Genomic DNA, 21,425 nt, shown 5'->3' on the forward strand with positions numbered 1-21,425 from the left:
ATATAGTTGAGTGTGGCGTTAAACAATAAACAAACTTATTTTCCTGATGTCCCGAGAGGAAAGATATAGTTTGATCGACGATATGGATTTCATTGTATATGTTCTAATCATCTGTAGTAGTGTAGTAATAAGATTCCAATTTGGTTTATTGTTTAACGTCGCACTCAGGAATATTCAAGCTACATGGTGGCGGTCTGTAAATAATCGAGTCTTGACCAGACAATCCAGTGATCAACATCATGAGCATCGATCTACGTGAAGCGGCTATGAAATTTCCGAGTCCCGTGCTGGGATTCGAACCACGGACCTTGTCCACATGATCAAAGAGGTTAACCCAGTCAGTAAGGATGTCATCTGTGGGATGACTCCACACCCTGCTTCATATGCAATTGGCCTGGGATGCAAGCCTGACCATCCGATCCCGTTAGCCGCCGCGTGCGACAAGCATGGGTTGCTGAAGACCGTTTCTATCCCGGATCTTCACGGGTAGTGTTGTTTGAAGACAGCTCAGTGATGTCAGGACGCCTCTCGTCAGAGTGAGTGAATGAACTTTTACGCCGATTTTTGCAATATCCCTGGACCATCAGGGAACACCAGAAATGTGCTTCACACATTTTACCAAAGGGAGGATCGAACCCGATCCATAGGCGAAACGTGAAAACGCTTCAAACACAAGGCTACCCCACCGTCCTTATTAATGTGAGAGTTTATCACAGCAAGAATATAACTCCTAAACATATGAGACGCACTCAGCAAAGACCTCCAGCATGTTTAACGGGGGCACCTTTGTTCAGTCGTTTATGCCATTGCAATTTGCTGCTGAGAGTGATCTCCCTTTGACAAACACTTAACAGACATTGGCATACCACCTGAGATCAATTATGAATAATCTGTGGAAAGTCAAAATGACGAAATCGTGTATAGTTTATTAAACATATTTTGTACATTTTTATACAAAAATACGAAAATATTTCATATGTAAAACAGTAACCGAGATGTAAAAAAATAAATTAAACGTGTGTATATGTCAAAGGTTTCCATAAAATAGATACATACAATGGTAGAGAGCGGGAGCAGCCCATGTGGGGGATACTTATAGAGGTAGATAAATTGCATGGAGCATCAGTGCAAACTCACTGATCATGAAGTAACGATGCATGATCTATCTTATAGACGTTTCAAGGCAGCGTTCAGTCAATATTTCAGGGCTTGCCCGGTGTTTGGAAAATGTTTCGACAGCCACAACGTCGTTTGCCGCGATTAAACATCGGCTACATAATATTTAGCGTTCTCTAAAGCATTGTGACCTTCGGGGTTACTGGGTGTTCACATTTGTCCTAGTAGGGTGTTCACGGGTGTCCGCATCCACCCGAGCTGGGTGTTGACATCCATTCCACTTAGTTCATCACGGCTGTCTTCATCCATCCTGGTTAGGGTGTCCGGATCCATCCCAGATACGTGTTCACATTTGTCCGAATACATCCTAAATAGGTGTTAAATGTGTCCGCATCCATCCTAGATAGGTGTTCACGGGTCGGATGTTCGCATCCATCCTAGACAGGGGTTCACAGGTGTCCGCATCCATCCTAGATAGGTGTTTACTGGTGTTTGCAATCCACCCCATTTAGATGTTCACGGATGTTCGCATCTCTTAACGTTTCATAAAAAAAATCAGAAACATTTCAGCATCGTGACAGGAACGAGCTGTAGAAACGGCTGACACCGTCCAACACATCTAAACATGGAGGGGCGGTGGGGTAGCCTAATGGTTAAAGCGTTGGCTCGTCACGCCGAAGACCCGGGTTCGAATCCCCACATGGGTACAAAATGTGAAGCCCATTTCTGGTGTCCCCCGCCGTGATGTTGCTGGAATATTGCTAAAAGTGGCGTAAAACCAAACTCAGTCAGTCAATCTAAACATGGAATAAATATCCACTGTCGTCGTTAGCTGACCATGCTGATGTCTAAGGTAGAGCACCTGTCCGATCTGTAGAGATAGTTCCACGTAGCCAGGACAAAGAAGCCGTCGTTTTGCCTCAGTCTCAGGTTCACATGCATAGTTACCGACGAATATGTTCTGCGGAACAGCGTCAACCTAGTCTGGTAGTAGATGTTGTGGGGGGTCGCTGAGGATGTCGAAGTGCAGGTTGTATTTGGCCAGTGTTGTATTCATCCTGTAGCCATCCAAGCAGATGTGGGCAGTGACCTGGTAGGTACCCGTATCACCCACTCGGATGGTTCCGTTAGGAAGAATGTCCAGTCGCCCCTGCTTGTAGTACACACTGTCGCTTGTCTTCCATACCATAACTGCGTCTGGAATGGTGAGTGAGTGAGTGAGTGAGTGAGTGGGTGGGTGGGTGGGTGGGTGGATGGATGGATGGATGGATGGATGAATGAATGAATTGGTGAGTGGGATGGATTATGGATAGATGAATGGGTGGATGATGGATGAATGATTCGGTGAGTGAGTGAATGAATGAATGGCTGAGTGAATGAATGAATGGGTGAGTGAGTGAGTGAGTGAGCGAGTGAGTGAATATCGCATTCAAATATGAATGAATGAGTGATTGGTCTAGAGACTGAAGGATCAAGTTTAATAGACACACAAACTTATGTACATGTATATACTTCCAAACATTAGAACGATAAGCAGTGGGTAGTCTTTTCTCTAAAAGACTCGGTATTCTTCATTGATCTTCAGTAACCCATGCCTGTCGTAAGAGGCGACTAACGGGATCGGGTAGTCAGGCTCGCTGACTTGGTTGGCACATGTCATCGTATCAATTTGCATAGATCGATGCTCATGCTGTTGATACCTGGATTGTCTTTTCCAGATCACATTATTTACAGACCGCCGTCATTTAGCTGGAATATTGCTGAGTGCGGCGTAAAATTAAACTCACTCACTCATTGCCGATAACATTTGTGCAAAAAGGTTACCTTTCAGCATTTCTGTTTGCCTTAAATCGATTCCAAGGTGCGCTGACACCACTTGTCGGTGTTGCCTCAGAAAACCTGCAAATACACATTGCTGCATATACAAATATACACACGTACATGCACCATACATTTGCATGCATAGAAGTAAGTACGATCAAGCTTTTATTAATATTCCAGCAACATCACGTCGAGGGACACCTAAAATGGGTTTCACACTTCGCATTTAGCGTGACGGGCGAACACTTTGACCTCTGACCACCTTACACCCTCATAGATGTAAGTCTTAAGATAAGGACGACTATGAGAAGTTTGGTTTTAGAGGACAGTATAGTGAGTGAGTGAGTATGGTTTTACGCCGCTTTTAGCAATAGTCCAGCAATATCACGGCGGGGGACACCAGAAATAGGTTTAACACATTGTACCCATGTGGGGAATAGAACCCAGGTCTTCAGCGTGTAGGGCGAACGTTTTAACCACTATCCTTATGTGTAAATATATTTATAAATTACATGTAAGGTATAATTATGCTGGCAGTCACGTGTGGCGTGTGGTTGACAAGGTGTCTTGTGCGTCATCAACGACGTGAATTGAAGTGATTGATTGACAAGGTGACAGGTGACAAAAGGTTATTCATAACAACTCTATTATACTGCAGTAGGTAAGTTTTAGTATCCATCCTTTGTCCCGTTGTCATGTATAGTCATCTATAATAGCTTTGATGAAACGTGACGTCGTATCCATTCGGCACTATTCGGAATCATTCGTTACAACTCGCCTCTTTCCGTAACTTTCAAGAAGGAATGACGTATGTGGTTCTTTCCACGAAAAGCGAGGGTATGGAATATAACGAGAGGTGGCTAATGGATACTAGTGTTCACGATTATCACGTCATCACTCGCCCCTTTCCCATTCGTAACTACTCGTCACTTTCCGTGACCTGAAAGTAGACTCGTACCCTCTCGTAGCCATGTCCGGGAGAAATATTCCCCCAGCCAATCAGAATGCGCGTATGGAGAGAATAAATTGGGTTAAAATAGGTCTTTGAAATATTTTTCATTTCGGCTTGCATAATTTTTTGCCAGACACTTTAAGTATATTCTAATTATTGCATAGTCCTCCTGGGTTTCCTGGATTTCTATAACCAGGATATATTAACATTGTGGTGTAGGAATGTATTTAAGCATGTTAAACATACCCTTTGTGGTAATTTCCTTGGCGTGGATGCCATGTGTGTTTTCCAAGTAAACTAGAGTTACATGCCCTTGAAAATAGTTCCGCGACTAGACTAGTTCTTTCCCCCTGCGCTTTTGCGCTCAGACAGAGCCACGTTCAATAAAATGGCTACGAGAGGGGTACGAGTCTACTTTACGAGAGGGATACGAGTCTACGAGTAGTTACGAATGGAATGGCCCCTTTCCGTAACCTTCGTCGGCTTGTCCCGGAATAACACGAGTGGGTCACGAATACGATTATCCATGACTCGTTCCTTCATAGGATCCTTTGTTAGCACTCGCTGATTTCCGTTAAATGGAAACTGGTCTCGAATGGAAATGTAAATGTAACAATGAATACAACTGGGACCATATATAAGGTAAAGATGATACCTTTTGGTGGGAGCTTCACTGCTGCCATCTTCCCAAGCATCTGCAACACACACAGAAATAAAATGAAATAAATGTGTGATTGGCTGATTGATTGGTCGACTGATTAATAGGTCGATTAAGTGTGTGAGAGAGTGAGTTGGTCTTAAACACCGCTTTGATCAGCTAAAAGCTAGCAGCAGTTTGATTCGCAGTTTGACTTCGAGCTTGGTTTCGGGGCAATCCTGTACAATACGGTTATGTCCTGAGAGGGGTCGACGTGTCAACCAAGTCAGCGAGCCTGACCACCTGATCCCGTTAGTCGCCTCTTACGACAAGCGTGGGTTACTAAAGATTCATTCTAACCCGGACCTTCGCGGGTCAGGATTTAACGGAACAGGCAACTGACCTCAAAGTGACGCCGGGGCAACGGCTGCGGCGAAATGCAAAGGCGTACGGGTGCTAAACGTAATGAGTAAATATGGTATTGTGATTGGTGCTGTAAATCGGATCCAGGACATCGAATGGAGACATAACATACTTTGTAACCTGGGCCCCGTTTCACAATGCTATCGTAGCGCTACGACTGTCGTAAGTCTATAGGGCCTAGATTTCAGTAGTTCACTTAGCGCTAAAATAGTCGTAAGTGCCATACATAAACGTTAACTTACGACTATCTTAGCGCTAAGAGAGCTTCGAAAATCAAGGCTCAGGGCCTTAATTTTCTGAGCTCTCTTAGCGCTAAGATAGTCGTAAGGGCCATACATTAACATTAACTTACGACTATCTTAGCGCTAAGAGAGCTTCGAAAATCTAGGCCCTGTATAGGACGTACGACAGCCGTAGCGCTACGACAGCTTTGTGAAACGGTGCCCAGGCATTTTTGAGCATGATGCACCCTGGCATCTGGACCCGAAAATCACAGTCAATGCTATTTTAGCTAATTACGTTCAGATTAAACTTTAAGCTGTCTGTTTTTCTTTTGACCTCATTCGCATGTTAAAAATACTTTGGAGGTTTAAAGGTTTTTAAGAACCCAATGAACCATTTAGATCTTCTTCACTGTCAAATTTCTGGTTTGGGAAATACAGGAAGTCTGTGAATAGAAGCGAAAAAGACTGTTCACGTCCATAAATCTCAGAGTCGATTATAAAACTCTGGTTTCAGAGCAAATAGGGATACCATTCTTAAATATAGTTAATGGTAATCTTGTATGGATCATGTCACTTCCAGTAATAGGGAATGCTTCCTTCAATAACTTTAAAATAGAATTATCATCGAACTCGAAGTACTGAAAGTTTAGATCACTTCATTACAAAGCGTGTTCTCTTGGATTTAAGAATAATATTTGGGAAAATGACTCTCAAAACAGAGGAAACCTTTGCTTAAACAGTCAGGAAAACGGAAAATTCCATGACCTTAGTTGAAAAAGGTGCAAGGTTCACATTATATGAATGCAAACACAAGTCTATCTCAAACAACACAACAAACGTTTCCAGTGACTTATTTCAAGATTATATGAAAAAATAACCAAGGAAATTCTTTTATTTTACACCACGTCTTCGTCCGTTGAAATATAGCTATGAGAACATTTCAGCTATTTCAAGGATGCTTCCTATGTCAAATATAAAACATCAGTGCTATGAATACCAATTCTTGACTATCTTGACAAACAAGTCCCATTTGGTGTAAAGGGGAAATAGATGTGAAAATAATATATGTATTGGATCACTGAAAATTAGTGGTGAACATGTCCTGCCCTACCGTGGCCCGGGCCATTCACAAAATGTGGCTAAAACCGGAAATAGTTTCGTCTAACGCCGCTCAATTGTTTTCCTGCTATTAGATGTCGGCTTGAATACAAATCAGACAATTATGTGATCACTGAACATCCAGTTGCATAATTGGCATTACGACTGTTCAGAGATTCTAGTTTTAATGCTCAACACACAAATCGCAAAGGACCGAATTGTCACCCAAAGTGCATTGCTTTTTGGGCATTGGAAAGCAGGTGAATGGGGATTATTGGTAGATTTTCATGGCGCTTATTTAGCTAACTCAGTTTCCTCTTATTTCTTTTTAGAAATGATATGTATCTAACCACCAAACGGTGATACTTTTAACATGCACCACAGAAGAAACAAATGATCAACAAAGTATATACATGTATATTTCGAACTTTTAGTGTGATGTGTACAAGAAACTTGTCCCTCAGTTGTTTTATGAGCTGTGTTCTTTTAATTGCATTGTGCAATGGACACCACTAGCATACAAGCACGGGCAAAGTTTGGTCAAAATCGTATGGATGGTTGCAGAGTTACGGGTGTTTAAAGTATATTTGAGGGCTGGAAATTGAGCAAACACAAAACAAGGACCCGTTTTTGACACGCGAGCGGATCTCTGAAATACAGCGAAGGTCATAGGGATTATGTACTTTTGAAATAGTTCCGGAGATGAAATAGTTCCCTTTATAAAAACACAATTGATGCCGAGGTACTCTGAAAGAGGTAGAAGGAGTTCTTTTATATATATTTTTAAAGTTTCAGTCAATTTGTCTGTATGATTTCCCCAAAAATCTGAGTGGCACTGCCAACAAACCTTCACGACTGAAACCGCTATCTTTGTTGACACTGGCAAGCTCGGATGTAACGGCGGCTTAGCTGATTGGCTACTGTGAGAATGCCGAACCAGGGAGGTAATATAATTATGGGGCCAAGCCGTGGATGCATCCAGGGTATAGTGGAGAGTCATCGTAACGTTTACCCTGGATATTATCGAGGATGGACTTTACCAAGTTATTGCATTATTTTCAAACGAACTGGTTTCTACAGCTTGATTGCACAGATAAAAAACCTATCGCAATTTAATAGTTAATGTAGACAGAAAAAATCTTCACTTACTTTTGAACCTTGTGACTGCAAGTCGTTTGGCACGGCGTCTTTAACACTCACACAACGCCCACAATGGCAGCACATCAGGACTGATACCACACCAACTATTAATACCACAACGGCCAATGACACACACAGTAATATTTTTAGGTGTCTTCTGTTTGCTGTGTGAGGGGTTGTCCAGCTGATTGGGTTTGACTCTCGGTCCTCCGCTAACTTGGGTGACAGCGTCATCTCATTGTTGTCAGTCAGAACTGTAGGTTGGACATATGCTACTGGAGGTGTTGCCATAGCTACCGATTGAAGCGTCTTCACAAAGATGGAAGTGTACATATAGCAGGCTAGTGTGAGAAGCAGGTACCTTTATACTCGAGAGTACTCACGTGAACAATGACGCACTTGCTATGGAATCCTTGATAATGTAATAAAAATTTGTTGCATGTGTATCTATTCTTATCTATTAGAGATACCAGTTTACTATAACATGACATAATGCAACCAACTGTCCTTACGAAATTTTCCGACACGGAAGCCAAGTCAACAGTGGCTGTTTAAGCCTTGTGTCTATTTTTAAAACAATAACATTTATGATCCAAGTATATTTTATTTATAGGAGAGTGATATGTAACAAAACAATATCGACCTTCAAATATTATTATCTTAGTATATTGTATGTGTTGGAAGAGTGAAATATATATTTTAATTTTGCATCTTATTTGACTTCTTTCTTTTGTGAACTGTACGGTTGTTAACCACACAGTTTGGACATAGGCCTTCAAGCCTAACAAATGTCTTGTCCCTCTCGGGAAACAACTGTGATTTTGTTGGGTTTTTAAAATAAGTTATTGTCGGTAGTGGAATAATAGAAGCATTATCTGGAATATAGTTTAGGATCGACGTGTACGTAAATCAAATGATCACATGTAAAGCTCCCTACATGGAAGGTTCTGTTTTAGCTGACATGTCACAGATATATATATTTCCGGGATAACCCGTCTATGTGTAGTCTTTAAATACTGTTGTATGGGTGTGTTCCGCATTATGCATAATTAGGACTTTTTGTAGTACCCGGAAGTAGATTAGACTTGAAAGTTAAAAACACGTGTAGAATAGTTTAGCTATAAGGATCTATATAGGTTGTATCATAGGTGTAAGCAGGCTGCTTCACTTTACTGGCGCTGTGACTGTCGAATCGCGGGGATTCGTGTGGTTTGGTTGTTTTGTTTGGGCCCATCGCATTTTGATTTGTTTTGGAGTTGGAGTAGGGCGCGTTTGTGACACGTGGTTGTGACTGTGAGCTAGTGCTTACACTGCTTAGCCAGAGGTGAACTGTGATACTTTGGCTCGATATTTTGAGTGGTATTGTGTTTTAAATTGTGTGGAAGGGTTTTGTACTTATCTTTAACCGTTTTGACAGTGGTTGTTATGTCAGCTTTGTGATTTTTTAGAACTGAAATTTTGGTTTATGTGTGGACATCGCTGGTGTCTGGCATACGCATGGTTGTGGCGACTGAGTTCAGATTGGCTTCGTTTGGGTTTTCATTCCGTTCTTGAGTGACTATTGGATGAGAGTGGTGGAACTGCTTTGTATGATTACCCGCTGAAGGTTTCACGACTGAATTTGAGACAATTTCACCATTTATATGCTGGGCTGTGATTGGCATTTGAGAAACGCCGCGGTTGCATGACAGCCATTTGACCCGGGTGATTGATAAATTTGCTATTTGTAGAAGAGTACTGGTGTTTGTCCCTCATACCTGCGACTGTTGAATTGACGATTATCATTATTGAATCACAAATTGTGGACTATTTTTGTTTTGAGGTAGTGTCAATATTGCAACCTCCATGATGCTGGTGTACATTAATGTAGCCACTTTAGAGGATTTGATTCCCCTTAAAGAGTTGACACAGAGTGCTGCAGTCAACATCCTTAAACTGAGAGATAGCAAAGGTGACCTGAAGTTTGATGATGTAGCACGTAATTTGCCAGAACTTTGTGATATTGCCAAACAGTGCTTGTCATTTGAATCCAGGGATTCTTTATTGGGCAGTTCGAAATATGAACAAACTGTGTTTCACCCCATTCATCACTCAACCGTTTCAGCACAGCTGAACGTGAGAACTTTGGCCGCACATACCAGGACCTCGCTGAAAACCGCACTGTGAATCATTCCACCAGATACTTCAATGAGAGCAAAACCCATTTTGACCGGACACCGTCGAAGCCTCCCACATTTGACGGATCTGGTGACTGGAGAACCTTTCTGTTGAAATATGAATCTTTTGGTGAATCATGTGGTTGGGACGCTGAAAGGAAAACGAGGGAATGTGTACACACACTGCATGGTGGTGCTGCATTGTACTACAGCTTGTTGGTTGGTGATAGACCCTTGTCAACTATTCCTTGGAGTACTTTAGTATCAGATTTCCGGATCCGTTATGCCGCTGGTGAGAATCCTGCTGAAGAGTCAATAAAGTTTGACAATCTGATGCAAGGACGAGATGAAGATATTAGAGACTTTGCGGACCGTGTGAAACTACAAGCAAGCTACTCTTTTGCTGCCTGCCCTGCGTTGTATCGTGAAACAGTTTGTAGAGGCTGTTTTGATTCCGATGCAGGGGCTTTGGCTTTAACATGAGACCACAGACAGTGGACAAAGCTGTTCGCATCATCCGTCGGGCACTCCACACCAATCAGTGGACGTCCCGCAAACAAGCTCGCCGAGTTTCAGAGTCTTATTTTCAGGACGACAGTGAAAATGAGGATCTGCTTGCAAGGCGAACTCGTGGGTTTGACAAGTCAAGGCAAAGTCTTTCCTCAAGAGGACGTCCATATGTTCCACAGGGGTTGATGCGTGCTCCACGGGAGGTCCCACAATCTCTCTTTATCAGGAGGGAATGAGTATTGCATGTCTCCAAGGATGGATCTACAGCAGTCTGACAGTGCACTTTCTGCTCAGGTACAGACACCAACACCAGTGAGAACATCTACACCACGTGGTACACCTGAGTACACAGTCGCTCTGGACCAACAAGTAAAACATCTCTCTGGTAAGGTAGATAATGTCATTGCCGCATTGTCGCAAATCGCCACAAGGTTTGATCAGCTGAGTATTTCACGAGTACCGGAACAACAAACAACTAGACAGCGTTCCTACTCGCCAGCTCGTTCTGAGTGCTTTTACTGCAAAGACCCTAACCATCTCATTCGAGATTGCCCGAAAATATCAAAGTCTGTGTCCTTTGGTGAAAAGTCTTTAAACAGACCGGGGTCGGATCATTTGGCCTAGAGCCGACCCGTACACAACCGGAAGACCAACCACTCATACACAGCCGTGACGATACGAAAAACGGATTACTCGGTCTCTCACTTTACACTGAAGAAGTAAGGCTTGCCGATATGCCACTTTCAAGGATTCTGTATTCCCGAGGTCAACGCCCGTGTTTTTTCCTGACCATGTGATTGAGAATTTCTACATTTCGAGAAATTTCAACTTTCTGACATTCACCTAGCAAGTCGGTGGTTTGCCAGTGTGAGCAACGACTCATGACGTCTTTAACGGGGACAAGAGATATATTGAGGACTTAGTCTGCCCGGAACTTCATATGTAGATACCATACACCCTTGAAAATACCATACACCAAACAGCTCGAAATAAATAGCAAACGCCCAGTCTCGTTATAAATAGTATTACGATGGCTCTCTGATAAACTAGATGTGAGATTTTTGACTAGTCGAAGATCGATTAAATCCAAACTAATCATTCCACAGTGCATCGAAGTCTCCTTCGGAATCATCTGAAGGATCGATATAGTTCGGGGAATGAAAGACCATTAATCTGAAAATTAAATGCGGAATTAAGGTGTGGGTTGGTAGGTTAGTTTGCTGTTCAACGCCGCACTCAGCATTCCAGCTATATGGCGGCGGTCTGTAAATAATCGAGTCTGGAACAGACAATCCGGTGATCAACAGCATGTGGACTGATGTAGGCAAATTGGGATACGATGACATGTGTCAGCCACGTGGGCAGGTCTGACCACCCAATCCCTTTGGTCGCCTCTTGTCATTGTGGGGCAAAATATAGTCCAGTATTATGTAAAACGTTATGAAAACGATTCTAGACTGAAAGCAGTCGCGAAAACAATGCAGGATAAACGTTCAAAACACATCTGTGATACCCGTAACAATTATATCACCATCCAATATCCAGTTTGTGTTTGTTATATTTCCCCTCACCATCAGGTGTGTGTACTTTCATTTACTGCTCCTCAACGAATGCTTTTAGAATAATATCGTCAAGATCAGAGAATGAAAAAGTACATAAAAATGGATGATGAGACTTTTCTTATCCCAACTGCGGCATCATTGGTGCTCATGATGTTGATCACTGGATTGTCTGGTCCAGACTGGAATATTTACAGATGTTCCATATAGCTCGGATATGTCCGGGTGCGGCGTTAAACAGCAAACAAGGACACTTTGCCTGCAAATATGACATCTGCACCACTGAATTATGTTATTAAGTCAGGTCACTCAGAGACACTGCAATATAGAATACAAATATAAAGACTTTTCGTTTTAACAATGCACATTTGCTTGTGAAACATAATACAGTGATATAGGTTACAAACGATTCCGATTCTAATACGGAATCACTTGATAAATAAAATGCTGAAAATATATTGTCAAAATTTATTTTAAAACAGTAAGATTTCTGAGGAAGCCAAAACCGCGAAGGAGTGCATGCTATAGGTCTTGTGGCACGCGATGGAGTGGAGCTTCATGAAATGTGGGAAGGGAGGTAACTCTCATTCTGCAACTTTTAATGGCGACCAAAACAAGGGGTGTTTAGTGCAACTGCGGATTTCCACATTATGTCGCAATGACTTGACAGAATGGCAGTGGCAGCGATCCTTGAATTTAGCGGAAACAAACACTGCTTCCTTACGCCGTCCAAAGTTCTCGTGAAAAATGCTGGTAAAAAGGACGAGGTGAATGAAAAGAACATTGAATGAGAATAGTGTCAGTGTCATTGATACATAATTATGTTATACTCTTGTGATAGATTTAAATTATTTTAGTTTGACAGTGTCGTGCAATATGTGCCAAATTGTAATGGCCTGGTGGTTCAAGGGTTAATCCCTAAGCAACATTTTTACGTTAGATCGCAGGGATTGGGATAGAGAACTTTGACAAAGGGCCATTTTCAGGATTAATGTTAGCCATTTTCTGAATTTAGAATGGGCCACTGCCCTTTGTAGGAAAACCTTGTATCAATAGTAAACTTCAAAATTTACGTAATAAAAATGCCATTCATTCTGGTGGAGCCGTGATGGATGCCTGGTGCGATTATGGAATCTGTTCGCAACCCAGTAGTACAATGTAATTATGAGACTGCAGGATGTTATAAGAAGTAGATGCATTTCAAGATCAAGTTTTAGTATTGCTTCGATTATCTCTCATGCCCCCTCAATACTAAGGGATGCTTGTGTTAGTGTTGATGGAAGGGACGTTGTTGGCATGGGTACTCTCAGTGTATGAAATAAGGCCCGTCCGACAGCCCGAGACGGGCTAGATTTCTGCCAGATGGTCTAATATTACAGCTCGCCAGACCGATTGACGGTGAAAAAAATATTCAAATAACGTGTCCACTGGCACTGTCTATTTAGTATTTAAGAAGGACTGGTTAAATCTCTTCTGGGCTGGTAAGTTTTTACCATCCCAGATGGCTTTTTTGGTTTTTTGGTTTTTGGCTTATTCATACACTGGTACTATATGTAGATATATACCCCAGATGTACGTTTCTGTATAGAAAAATGTACCCTAGAAAAAATCAAAATACAGAAACATACCCGGGACCCTAAATGAGTGACGTGTCCTTATCACGCAAATAAAAAACTGATCATGAAAACGGCATAATGCAGAATGGACCTGTCCTGGGGCGTTTCTGTATTCAGATTTTGGTTACCTGTGATCGCATTCACAGAAACGTTCCTGGGGTACATATATGTAGTACCCGTGCCGACGACCCCTTCAGCGTACACCCATACCCAGAAGTCTTTCATACAGGCAGGCTTAGTTTACTATTGTTTCATGCAGATTTCATGTTAAGAGCAGAGGGATACTGTGAGTGTGAAGGAAATGTACATTTATTTGTGAAAAATGATTTGATGCGTAGAAAGTCTGGCATACTGAGTTTGCATTATTATCACCTTAGTATACATCCATGAATTCTAAACAGATAAAAAGGTTTTCATCTACATCCTGATTAGCAAGTTATCTTTGTGAAGATATGATAACTTCATCAGATACAATGAAGTTTTCACAAAATGTTTATACATACCTGGTTGAATTTGATAGAATTAAGTTCGTTCACAGAGCACAAGTTTCATATTTGTCTAAAGTAGACTTAAGTCAGCAAAACATAATTCTGTCAGGGTTCTACACAAATTTGTAAGAAGGACAATTTCCCCAAAATACTTGTTGTAACCATGGTAACCATGTCACTATGGGTAATTACCGAATGTTGCCTTTTCTGCATAGATGCTGCTGCTTTTTCTTTACTGATCTTCGTTTCCTAGTTGACTGCAGGCACCTTATGTGAGAACTCTACAGCGGTCCATTATGTGCTAATGTGCCATCTCTCAATAGTTGTAAATTATCAGTAACTTGTTGAGACCTCATGGGACAAAATTAGAGCTGCATCTTAGAAAAATGCAACTTAATTCACTGATATGGTATATTAAGCAGAAATGTATATCAAATAGGTCTACCATTGTGTTTAAATACAATAAACTGCGGTTACAAACCAGTCTTAGTTTGTTATAATTGTAGTTCGTTGTACACATTTCAGCTGAAATGTACAAGTGGATGCGACCTAGAAACAGTTACTGTCGTTTGCGATCGACTGATTGATACATATGTACTGACTTGAAAGCCTCCCGAAACACAACTGTTACTGTCATCATTTGCGATTGACTGATTGATACATATGTACTGACTTCAAGGCCTCCCGACACAAAACTGTTACTGTCTTCGTTTGCGATCGACTGATTGATACATATGTACTGACTTCAAGTTCAAGGCCTCCCGACACACAAATGTTACTCGCTCTGTGAACACAATATCATAATGGCAGACATCCTTATCACTATCCTGTTTGACTCTTGTGTCATGTTTGACTGAACTGTAGTGTTTGATCCTAGTGTCATGTTTAACTCTATTGTAGAGTTTGATCCTAGGGTCATGTTTGACTCTATTGTAGTGTTTGATCCTAGGGTCATGTTTGACTCTATTGTAGTGTTTGATCCTACTGTCATGTTTGACTCTACTGTAGTGTTTGATCCGAGTGTCATATTTGACTCTATTGTAGAGTTTGATCCTAGGGTCATATTTGCCCCAGCTGTAGTGTTTGATCCTACTGTCATATTTGACTCTATGGTAGTGTTTGATCCTAGGGTCATGTTTGACTCTATTGTAGTGTTTGATCCTAGGGTCATGTTTGACTCTATTGTAGTGTTTGATCCGAGTGTCATATTTGACTCTACTGTAGTGTTTGATCCTAGGGTCATATTTGACTCTACTGTAGTGTTTGATCCTAGGGTCATGTTTGACTCTATTGTAGAGTTTGATCCTAGGGTCATATTTGCCCCAGCTGTAGTGTTTGATCCGAGTGTTGTGTTATACTTTTCAGGTGCAGGTGTATCAGTTGAAGTTTGGTCAGAGCAGTCAAGTGTACCTGAGTGTGACCAGGGACACAAGCGATGTGCTGCCTGGCGAAGTGGTGGAGCTCAACGGCTTGTACGCCAACAAGCTGGGCCTCAAGAGTGGGGAAGAGGTGGGCCATTGATAGGTTACATACGACCAAATGTTTGAACATTGACTTCTATATTTCGGTTATATATCTTTTCAATAACTAGGCATTTAACAGCCAATCCATGTGCCAATAAAGCTGCAATATCAATGTTTGGCTAGTTATGCCAGTTCCGTTTCTGTGTACAGGACGTTTTAACACACCAACCCTTGTTCTGCAGCAAATGTAAATAAATGTCTTTGGGTGATCTTTAAAAAACAGGACTTAATATTAGAAAGAGTGTTCTGTTTATGTTGTGTTTGGATATACATTAAGAGCCACATAAACCTCACACAAGATCATCCAGTCATAGGTTCCAGCTTCCTCACAGCATAATCCATCTGATCTAAGAATGTGTTTCATCGAACATGTGATTCTGATTTGGTGGGACAGAATGTTCTGTAATCACAGTGTGACACTTGAGACTACATCTCTGGTCCAGTGGATAAACGGTCTACCGTCTTCTGTGTGAAGGGTTGTGTTTTGATCTCATTGTGCTTCATACCAAAGGAGGGCGGTGGGATAGCCTAGTGGTTCAAGCGTTCGCTCGTCACACCGAAGACCCGGGTTCGATACCCCATGGGTACAATGTTTGAAGCCCATTTCTGGTGTCTCCTGCCGTGACATTGCTGGAATATTGCTAATAGCGACGTAAAACTAAACTCATTCACTCACTCACTCAAAACTCATACCCAAAAACTTACACAGACTTCTTGCTACCCTGCCTCAGCGTTTGCATTTACTGTCCATGTCAGATTTTCTTCCAAACATATTGTGGCATCAAAGAAAACTACTTAACTTTATTCAGATATGAAATATTCCCCATTTATACCATTCAATCCTGTTTTGAAAAGCAGCTTCTGTACCAATAAGGATGTGATCTTTATGTTGCATAAGTGAGTGTGTTTTTATGCCACTTTAGCAATATTCAAGCAAAATCCAGTGGGGGACACTAGAAATGGACTTCAGACATTTTACCAATGTGGGGAATCAAAACCCTGGTTTTGAAAATGATGAGTGACCGCCGAAGGCCCGGGTTCAATTCCCCACATTTTTGGTGATCCCCGAAATAATACTGATGGAATATTGCCCAAAGTGACTTAAAACTGACTCATCCACTCTGATCAGAAGGTCCATGATCCAAGCCTGGAAACTTTTATTGGCACCACACTGGTGCCCAAGACAGAGCACGCTCATATTAAATTGGTGTAAATCTCAGTAAATAAAGTTTCAGTACCTAACTATGCAGCCTGAATATCTTAATGGGGGACTTGTGTCAGGGTGTGGAGCCATCCCACAGATGACATCCTTTCCTTGTCAGCTGGCTGATGGGTCAGCCTCTTACGTCATGTAGGCAATGCATTAGTGGTAGTATATTGGTCGCAGTGACTAAACGACCAAGGAATCAAACAAGTTTTCTCATGTTCGAACACAAACAATTTTTGAACACTTGCTTGCATCAGCAATATTTTTCTCAAGGTTGCATTTGTCTGTATCATTAATTTACATTTCATAAGCAATTCAAACTCGTTCCAGGTCATGATTGAATTTATCTTAAAGACTCCAGGAAATTTATGTTCCTAACATACTAGTCATTATTTAGATATCTGAAATTTGCAAATGTACTTTGTGCAGTTTGCAAAACACTCCAGAGAATTACATGTTTTTTCTTTATTTTTTTGTGTATCAACAAAGATAACAGGAAAATTTGATAAATGACGCTAACCAATTATTTTCAATGATTGATCGGTTGTAATGAACCAATCATCAATTCTGAGATTTTAACCAACGCTACAATGCATCAGACTTCAAATTAGAATGTCCTACAGGGATGGGGAAAGGCAGGGGCCATGGGCCATTTTGTACATGAGAATAACAAATGGCCCATTAAAATTTTGAAGTTTACTATTGATACGAGGGCAGTGGCCCATTCTAAATTCAGAAAATGGTTAATAATCCTGAAAATGGCCCATTGTCAAAGTTCTCTATCCCAATCCCTGATGTTTGAATCCCTGGTAAGGACTCTGAAGTTTTATGGCCACTACAACAGGTACAAGACAATGTTTACTCACACATAAAATAAAGAGGGGTGGTGGGGGTAGCCTTGTGGTTAAAGCGGTCGCTTGTCACGCTGATTTATGGTGTCCCCTGCCGTGATATTGCTGGAATATTGCTTAAAGCTGTGTAAACCCATACCACTCACTCACTCAAGCACACACCCACCCACCAACCCCAAATATTGCGAACAGCGGCGTAAAACCACTCACTCACTCACTCATAAAATGAGGAGCAGGGGTGAGTACATGTATCCAAGGGACACAACTCATATTGTCCTAATACTGACAACACACATATGGCGGTAGAGCTATCTGTCTGTGTTTACACATAAAAGATGTATCACTGCAGACATATCACTTTTTAAACGAGGAAGGGAAATCTTGAGGGAAGGAAACTTCTCAACCCTCATACTTCCATGTGTGTTTGTCTGTCCTACAAGTACCACCATATATTCTATCATGCTGCAGGTGATCCTGAAAGCACTGAGGAACCCTGGGACTGCTCGTCGTGTGTCAGTCGAGCCACTCTCCGTAGATGACTGGGAGATACTGGTAAGTCATGTTACATGTGCTCACTAAGTAAGAAGAGTGCATGAATTTTGATCAAGGCACAGCAGACAAGTACTTAATGCTAAAGCAGAGATGGTTTAATTTCCTAGAAAACATACCAGTATTATAATTTGGTACGAGCCCCTACAGCCAAGAGCAGGTAACTCTAGACTATAACCTGGTACCTCACTTTCCATGCTGAACGAAATCAGACAGAATGTGAGGAGGTGGGCGGGCGTACCCCAAGGAGGAATATATTCAAAGAATCTGAAACCTCTACAGGTTAGTTCGATTCTGCCCATGCTGGAGGTAAAAGGCGACTACTGGGATTGGGTGGTCCGACTCGCTGACTTGTTTGATACATGTCATCATATTCCAAATGTGTAGATCAATGCTTACGATGCAATCACCCGATTGTCTGGTCCACACTTGATTATTTACAGACTGCTGTCATGTAGCTGGAATATTGTTGATTCTACCATGGCTACGTGAAATGCTCGAATTTGATTGGTCAAGCCATAAAATCAGACGATATCAATTTGGATTGAAAATGCGTCTGATTTCACGGTGCTTCACTGTGTATACAACACTGCCGCACTACATCAGCTTGGCCACCAACATGACTAATACCAACACAACAGACGTGATGGAAATGCTGATGAAACATTAAAACTCGAAAAATACAATTATACGATTTCTCCTCCACAATTATTAGGGGACCTCACTATCATAATTATTACGTTCTATTATAAAAATATTCAAACTCAATTACAATACACAGCCCCACACATAAACAAACAATATCTAACATATAAATTTGAAAACCTTGTAACAATACATCCCTATCTATCCCTATTTGTGCGGCAAAGCGTTCGTATATTTGTTTCCGTTTAGAATGGGAAATTCGCAAGATAACGGTCAGGCAAAGCACAAAATTTGCCACTCATACTCCATCATGTCCTGTTGCATCGTTCAAAATGTAAAAAACTGAACCATGAGAATTCAGTTCTCTGCCACCTTCCCCGAAGGCTGTCACTGCTATATTCGTACACTTTGAAAAGCTTGGCCACAATCCAGTCCCAAATGATGAGAACAATGTTCCAAGGAATCCCAAGTTAGTCGAAGGTACACAAAGCAGCACTGTCACTCTTCTTCGCATGCCGGGGTGGAGGCACGCCAGTGAAATCATGATCTACACTCGCCGGTCATAAAAATTAACAGTCTTTGATGACTTACAGGTCATAGGTCGATCAGAAAAGGATCTATTCTTCGATTCTGCAGGGTTCAGGTTCGACAATCAGTCAAGCATTTTCCACTGTCACATCGAATTTCAACCTTTCGCAAAATGTAAACACTGGCTCGTCCGCCATTTCAAACTGTTGCGTAACTGTCTACTTCCAAGAAAATAAGTAGGTCAGACGATTCCATTATAGTGTGGCCAGGGGGTTACAGTAACACGGCACACAAAACAATAGGCTGGTTTCGGTCTTGTGGGGTTATGATTATAAAAACCAAGCTCTTAGTCGTTACATTATTGCATTGAATAAACAGTAGTTTGTTTTCTTATGACAGAATATTTTTTATGTTGCAATGTTAAAAAAAATACGAAAGGAACCTACCACTCCTTTATCAGACGAGTTCAATTCGCCTCTCATCCCATGCCAGATTACGCAGTGTCTGCCGCAGGACGAGGAAGTTCGATGTTAAATCGGTTATGGTAGAATGGAGATAAACATACTGTGTTTGGAAATTAGATGAATGTTAGACTGAATTGATAGTCTCAAAATTAATCATTTGAAACCTTACGCTATGCGTTCGGCTTCAAATGAAATTTAGAGACCATCAATCGGTCTAACATTCATCTAATTTCCAAACAGAGTACGTTTATCTCCTAAGTGCGAAGTTAGGACAACAAACAAACAAATAGTGACTGTGTGAATCATGGTATTCTGTAGAACTTGGGAGTGGGTTGATTGGGCAAGGGCAGGAACATTTTGTCTTGATGTTGCAGAAGTTGGGATTCAGTTCAGAAGTTATGAGCAAAATGAAGTTCTTGTAAATGACATGTTGCTCAATTAGATATATCGTTAGAATACTTGAGGAATAAACGAAATTGACTGAACTTTTCCACCAAACCTCTGTGAACATGGTTAAAGGATATAAGGCCAGACCAATATTTTTTCTTGTTTTACGGATCTGCGTGTCATATTTTTCAAGAATAAGAAAAAAAATAAAAATGAATTTTCCCCTGCATATACGCTGATGACTTTGACTCCAATATGATATCACCTATGAAGCCGATATCTCAAGTACTGGAGAACCTCAAGGCGACCTTTGTAAAGGGCTTAAGGTTAACAACGCCTTCAAGAATCCTTGAACGGATGTACAGATGATATTATTAACACTCGTCACTCAGAGTGGGGATTAGGATTTTATATTCTATCAACTAGATTCAACATCTTTATTTTTTCAAGATCCATCCAGACATACGTCTCGACAGCCTCCTTCGTCATGCTGGCTTATATTATCCACAATGGGAATACGTGATTTTTATCACTGAACAATATTTTACACTTGGAGCAACCCTTATTCAAGAGGTTTATATGAGCGGTGTAGAATTACGCGCGCTTTTACTCAACCAACTAATTGCATCTGATTTTATGTAGGCAAACTTGCTACAACAGCGGTGACGTCATGCTTGAAGCTGATTGGTCCACGTCAGACAACGCCTCCCACTGACAGAGCAGGCACCAGCAAGTTTACTGACTTGTAAACAAACCGTGGTACGGGGGAATACTTCATCGGCAGCCTTGGAAACAGTATGCAACTACGGCCTGTTATCATCATGGGAATCGAATAGATGTCTAGCCTTGACAGCAGCATAAACGATGTTTATTTTGGAAGTTGTCGCTGATAAAAGTCGGTATGAGTACCTGTCCCCTGCGATGCTACACGCTTCGATGTATGCTGATCAAAACAGATCGCCTGCATATATAAGGGGAAGAACTGACCTTGGTCGCGCCATACTGGCCAGCGAGAGTATGGTTCCTAGACCTTATAGAAGATCCCAGAAGTCCAACAATCCTCAGACCAGAGGATATAGAGGACCTATCCTTGTGTCAGGTCAGAGCCCTGAGATATATCTTCAAAAGACTAAGACAAGGAGACGAAAATTCAAGCGCGCCTGTTCATCCCATTATCCACAGAGACATCAGTAGAAGTCTCAAGAACGACGATATCGTTCTGGATGAGAGCCGTCATATTGAGAGCCTATAAAGCAGCAGGACTAGATCCTCCTAGATCTTCCAACCCACACGAAGTCAGAGCACTGGCGTCAAAATTGGCTCTGCACGGAAATGGCTCTATATCAGCAATTATGGAGGGCTGCTATTGGAAGTCGGACACGGTGTTTGCCAACCACTACCTCCGAGACATAGCCACTGAAGACGTCTCAGGCATTCCCCAATCTGGGCCTCTCGTTGTAGCACAGCAACTAACGGTTCCTCAAAGGCGCTGATTGGAAAATCTCACCCTTTATCATGTTGACTTGTTGAT

General features: G+C 41.6%; 2 protein-coding genes across 3 annotated transcripts in view; one reads left to right on the top strand and one right to left on the bottom strand.

Moving 5' to 3' along the window:
* Window positions 1-1,846: 1,846 nt before the first annotated feature.
* LOC124262453 lies at window positions 1,847-7,756 on the bottom strand. 2 transcript variants are annotated; one of them, XM_046696958.1, is made up of 4 exons: window positions 7,421-7,756; window positions 4,545-4,584; window positions 2,941-3,015; window positions 1,847-2,313 (listed from the first exon to the last, which is right to left on the bottom strand). In XM_046696958.1, the coding sequence occupies exons 1-4, from the start codon at window positions 7,742-7,744 to the stop codon at window positions 2,096-2,098; spliced, it is 657 nt and encodes a 218-aa protein (XP_046552914.1). In that variant the 5' UTR covers window positions 7,745-7,756; the 3' UTR covers window positions 1,847-2,095. The 2 variants fall into 2 exon arrangements, with proteins under 2 accessions (XP_046552914.1, XP_046552915.1); XM_046696959.1 differs by lacking the exon at window positions 2,941-3,015.
* Window positions 7,757-12,239: 4,483 nt separating this feature from the next.
* Window positions 12,240-21,425, top strand: part of LOC124262458 (peroxisome biogenesis factor 1-like) — a 58,131-nt gene continuing 48,945 nt past the window's right edge. Inside the window, 3 exon segments of the mRNA XM_046696965.1 lie at window positions 12,240-12,403; window positions 15,106-15,249; window positions 17,790-17,873. Coding sequence (XP_046552921.1) covers window positions 12,308-12,403; window positions 15,106-15,249; window positions 17,790-17,873 — 324 coding nt within the window. The 5' untranslated portion in view covers window positions 12,240-12,307.

This window comes from Haliotis rubra, unplaced genomic scaffold (genome assembly GCF_003918875.1).
Source record: "Haliotis rubra isolate DU_JTF1 unplaced genomic scaffold, ASM391887v1 Scf84, whole genome shotgun sequence".
Lineage (NCBI taxonomy): Eukaryota > Metazoa > Mollusca > Gastropoda > Lepetellida > Haliotidae > Haliotis > Haliotis rubra.